The sequence below is a fragment of the Phyllobates terribilis genome, unplaced genomic scaffold (genome assembly GCF_046119375.1).
Source record: "Phyllobates terribilis strain yellow unplaced genomic scaffold, ASM4611937v1 Scaffold_5696__1_contigs__length_49810, whole genome shotgun sequence".
NCBI classification, from domain to species: domain Eukaryota; kingdom Metazoa; phylum Chordata; class Amphibia; order Anura; family Dendrobatidae; genus Phyllobates; species Phyllobates terribilis.
Window position 1 is genome coordinate 20,618 of NW_027368441.1, and position 5,404 is coordinate 26,021.

The 5,404-nt window shown below is 35.3% G+C and overlaps 1 protein-coding gene across 1 annotated transcript; it reads right to left on the reverse strand.

Moving 5' to 3' along the window:
• Window positions 1-1,057: 1,057 nt before the first annotated feature.
• LOC141250436 (uncharacterized) lies at window positions 1,058-5,404 on the reverse strand. Its single transcript, XM_073669967.1, has 10 exons — window positions 5,095-5,404; window positions 4,904-4,981; window positions 4,320-4,822; window positions 3,343-3,981; window positions 3,105-3,259; window positions 2,154-2,371; window positions 1,685-1,818; window positions 1,371-1,600; window positions 1,194-1,297; window positions 1,058-1,128 (listed from the first exon to the last, which is right to left on the reverse strand). Exons 1-10 carry the CDS (start codon window positions 5,402-5,404, stop codon window positions 1,058-1,060), a joined length of 2,442 nt encoding a protein of 813 aa, XP_073526068.1.

A 5,404-nucleotide genomic window follows, 5' to 3' on the forward strand; every position in this document is an offset into this window, starting at 1 on the left:
ATTAAAAGAAAATGTAATGATAGTTAGAAAAAGGCCAAATATGATACAATTATCAAAGGTTGACAAATTATACCACAAATTGCAATGATATTGTCAAAGAGTTAAGTTAACCACATCATCCTATTTGCCTACCCCTACCACCTATTTCTTATCCCTTTTGTCATCATTCTTGGTATAAATTTGACCTTTCATTAACCTCTCACGAAGTTTTCATTGGCACATCTTGAATCTATTATAATAATATTTTAAAAAGATTTTTAAAAAATATAGTTCATCTAAAACACATTATAATGTCATTTTTCTAAAAAAAATTTCTACTTTCTTACACGGATTTCAAAAAACCTCATTATAATTTAAAATATAATTTAGATGAACGAACCCTTATTTATATACCACAAAATCTACCACAAAATCTTACGTTATTTTGGTTTGCGGGTAAATTTTGATGTCCTCTATAAAATTGTGAAAAAAACACATCCGAAAACTCGTCAAAGCTGAATACTGCAATAAATTAGAAACACCTTCAATAAATTTCCAATTTTTAACAACATTTTATGCATTTCCATATGAGTCATCGTTAAAGCAAGATCGAATGCGAGAGATGTTTCACGATAGACCCAAAAGAATAATTTACGAAAAAGGCAAGTTAAGAGGAAAAAAAACAATACGAAAAAGGCATAATATCGAAAAAAATAAGACGAACAAACGGACCTATACAAATTCCTGATCGAGAGGAAAGAAATTGATTAAACCCATCATTGTGCAAAAAATCAACTCAAGAAGAAGTAACACTAACAAAAGGGTACTAATACTAACTATTAAACTATCAAAAATTCAAGACCAGTAATAACAGCATTCAGAATATTGAACAACACTTAATCTCCTCGGTGGTACAAAGAAAGATTGAAGCTGTGAACTGCAAAATTCTCAACCAAGTAAATATAACAAAAAAAAAATGTGGGATTTTCTATACCATGTTAACGCGCGAGATGAGGAATAAATGTAGCACTCATCTAATTTCACAGTCGATAAAAGCATAACCTGTGATTAAGCCATCTTAAACGATTCCTGTGGCTATGCTCGAGGTTGCATTAATCTTAAGTGAGTGCTCAGGAATGTAAGTTATACCTGTTTAAGAAAACATTTAGATTTTTACCAATGAGATAATAAAAATAGATCTTAATATAAGTTACCTTTCTCCTTAACACTGATCTGTAGAGTATCAAGCGTGATTATGCCGTCTGTCAATGGGAGAAGCTCAAGCTTGACAGTTGCAGTAGATTGAGAAGGAACACACCTGAAAAGAGTGAAACAAAATTGTTTTTTAAGTCGCGAATAAGTTTTTTTTAAAAAAAGTGAGGAAAAATTACCCTAATGGAACTCTGCTCTGCAACCAGAGATGATTACAGCCCAAAGCAGTGGTTGGAATAACATCAGAAATGGGAACTGTTTGCTCATCAAGAGACAGTGATTTGGTTGTAGGAGATGAAGGATTGGAGTTCAATGTCACGACTGAAGGAGGTGAGGTGATAGAAGTTGGAGCGAGAACTGTTAGGGTGAGGTCTTCCAGTGTCAGATTTGATGCCTGAAGAGTCAATACCTGATAATAGTACATATATATATAATAGTTAGAAAAAAAGGAAAATTAAAGATTTCAAGAAATTGTTTTGTTTATGTATAGCACCTGAACTGGAAGCTGAGAGACCCTTCCGTCATGTTCAAGATTTTGCTGTGAAATTTCGGATGCAACAGATATCATTAAGTCTCTGGAGATCCGCGGTTTCCAGTTTGTAGCTTTTTTGAAGAACAGCCTTGATTCTGAATTTGTTCAGTGAAAAAGATGACTAAAATTGATCAAAACAATATAGAAAGCAAGCCAATGATGTAGAATTTGATACAAATTACTTGTCAGTTTAACATCTTTTTCCAAATTGAAGTAAATGGCTAGTTAATTGTTGATTTAATTTTTTTAGAATTACTAGGAATTAGTTTCTACCTTTCCTATTTATGAAGTTAGTATCTTGGTTGTAAGGTGACTTGATTAATGAATTGGATATATGAAAATATGGATATTATACAACACATTTCCTGGTGTGAGATTCAAGGTTAAGTGGGTTTGATCAAATGAGCAGTTGAATGTAATTTTGGATTACCTGTATAGTTGCACCTGCATGATACTAAGACTGCATATCGATCTGGAATTGATGAAGTCTTCTTATCCTCCACAGGCTTGGGAGAAAGCATGATATTTGATTGTGGTTTTCCAGATTTTGAATGCGGCAACTCAAACATCCTATTACTACTTGGCATTTTAGGAGATTTCAGTATTGAATTAGCTGGTTTCAGAATAAAAGAGTGTTCTTCGCCTCTCCTGCAAAATATAGAATAAAAACTGTCAGCTATTATCATGCCAATTTCATTTTTTATTCTGGAATGAAAAGCAAATTCATTTTCCTAGCTCCGCTCCTAAACATCATATCATCGTTCATACAAGAATTACAATAGGTGAATATAATGCATTCTAAAGATGCCAGTAGTGGTGGTTTTTCAGATTTGAATAATAATAAGTTTTTGTTAGCTACAGTAGTAGTTTTATACAAATTTGTGTCATGGGTTGCCTGTTAAGCAATTGCTAATAACCTAAAAAGTAAATGAGTGACAAGTTTAAATGAAAGAAAAGGAAGATGGGGTTTTGCTATATAAAATGTAATTGGTAAGCGAATGAAGTTGTAGGTCAAAACCAAGGCTAAAAAACCATGGACATTAGAGAAAGTAAGATCGGGTTTTCTAGGTAGTGTAAAAGTGAAAATATTTTTAAAAAATGACTTAAGAAAAGAAATGCCAGGAAAAGCTCATACATGCGACTCAATAAAATGACTTTATGTAGAATATAAGTGTACAAAAGATGTACTTTCATAATGAGGGATTAGATATTTTTTCCCAACACCATCCGAAAGAGTGAAACAACTATTTGTAGAGATCTATCCAGTTCCGTGATGTACCAGTGTATATAGTCATATCAATAAGAAAATACATTCAAAGAGCCCTTATTTGAGACTTTAAGACATATATGGAAGGTAGATGCTATAAAGAAAAAGACCAACCTGAGGGCTAGATTTGGCAGACTATAGTCAGTTCCAGCTTCTATACATGCAATTGGAATTGATGAAGGTGAGCCACCTCTTGATGTCTCTTCAAATATGATAGTTACAGCATCTATATATACAACGATATCTGGAACGTGAGCTGGAGAAACATTCTGCAAGAAAATAAAAAACCATTAAAACATATCTGGAACCACAACACAAAAGTAAAAGTCACAGTAAAATAATAAAGTCATACCTTTATTTGAACACAGAGAAGATCATCTGTGTTACAATCAGCAGCAAAAGTATGGATATCAATGGGTTGAACAATTTCCAAATGCTTCCTCCATCTTCTCCCAGGTATATAAATACCTTCTAATCCACAACGAACAGAAAATCTCTCTGGTTCAAGAGGAACACCTCGAAAAGACAGCAGACCCTCACTCCCAGTCTTTTGACTTTTCACAAACTTCTGTGATGCAAAACGGTCCCAATCTTCTAACTCTAAGCTAGGTTTAGATGTAGTAGTAGAAGAAGAAGATGAAGATGAAGCTTGTGAAGATGAAGAAGAAGGGGCATTTGGTTGAACTGAATTAATGGAAGACATTGAATAGCTTCTGAAGTTACCGAAAGAGAAGAGTTGAGAACCAGATGATGAAGAAAAGCTTGTTTTGTGTGCTGCATTGACTAGAGGTGGAGATGCGGGCCATGGAGGAGAAGAAATTGAGTTATCTAAAGGAATTAGCCACTTCAGTAGCTCACCACATGGATCTGGATATGTTGATGTAGATTCGCTTACTGAAGATAGAGTTGTAGATTTATATTTCTCAAACTGGAGAATCTCTAGGGTTGGATCTTTTACGAAATCAACGCCCACATTCACTTGTAAAACAACCTGCACCCTTCCAAACAAGAACATAGCTTTCTATAGTTAGAATATGAATCAAAAATCCTTTTACCTAGAGAAATTTGACACTGAATATAAATGCATGAATATATTCTCATTTCCAACTTCAAAGCTAGCAACCAGATAAGCCGGTTTATAAATTAATATGCATGGAAAAAGTAGTCTTTCAAATCAAAGTTACACAGACTAGCCAGATTATGCAGTAAACCCTTCTGTTGTTATTGAAACAAAAGAGTAATCAATTCCATATTTGTCAATAAGTACATGCTAAATAAATGCAGAATAAGGTAAACCAATTGAATTATATTGAAAGTTTTAAAATATACCACTATATCTCCGTTGGGGAGGGAGAAAGAGTTGACAGAATTTCTTGCCACACCACCAGAAACCTTTGCATCAAATCTCCCTTTATCAATAAATGCATTAATGGAAGACAATGAGGCAGTACTCTGGTCATTTTCTGCACCATGGGTTGTTTCTGTCTCCTCGGATGTGCACGCAGTACCTCTTTTCGACCAAAGATGATCATTAGACTCTGCAATTCGAACAAAGAAATGGGACTCTTTGAATCTCTGAAGCAATGCCTCTGTTTGTCTTCTATAATCTTCCATTCTGATCAGTGATTCCCCAACTACTTTTGGAGTATCAGCAAGCTCTGATTCTTTAGAAACAGGTGAGCTTTTGTCTTCATCAGTAGCATTTCCATTTTGGTGCTTGCCATTTTGTCCTGTTCCATTCTTGCTAATTGCAGCAGCAAGTTTAAATGGAGTCACAATTTCAGTATCCATTTTGGATGGAGATAAACAAGCCAAGATGTGAACCTGTTCACCTGTATCAAGTGCAAGTTTAATTACACTAAACCTATGACTATCAACTGTCAATTGACCTCATAACTGATAAAATACCATACCAGGAAAGACAAAGGACCGGTCTAGAGAACGAAATGAGCTTATATCTTTCACATCATTCCAGTTATCAGGAAGTTCCCCTGCCAATACTCATCAAAATTTAGAGATTCTCAATACTAGCAACACACTCTATTAGGGTAATGTACGCAGATAATTTCAGAGGTTACAGAAAGACAGGGGTGAGTCCACATACTATTTGGAATAGTGATCCATCCTTCATCCTCAGTAACGTCAAGATGCCTATTAGGAATAGGAGTATGGTCCTTCAAATAAGTAGTCCCTGCGCTTCCATTCTCACTACCACCTCTACTCGCTCGATCTTCATTGGCGTACAAAGATGATAGCTTCTCATCGCTGATCAGCCCCTCCAATGTCGCGCCCTGTTTGGATTGGTTGCTCGAATCAATTGGAATTGGTGCAGGTGAGGAGGCCGGGAGCGGCGGCGTCGGGTGATCTGTTGTTGCTGGTGCTGCAGCTTGAGAAGCTCGCAGCAGGAAATTCAT

What these genes read in the sequence shown, in the direction of transcription:
- LOC141250436 (XM_073669967.1), bottom strand. Translation starts at nt 5,404, where the DNA reads ATGAATTTCCTGCTGCGAGCTTCTCAAGCTGCAGCACCAGCAACAACA. An exon ending in ATGCAGGTGCAACTATACAG is followed by an intron (nt 1,819 to 2,153) that starts GTAATCCAAAAT and finishes GAACAAATTCAG; the next exon opens with AATCAAGGCTGTTCTTCAAA. An exon ending in CAGAGCAGAGTTCCATTAGG is followed by an intron (nt 1,298 to 1,370) that starts GTAATTTTTCCT and finishes CACTCTTTTCAG; the next exon opens with GTGTGTTCCTTCTCAATCTA.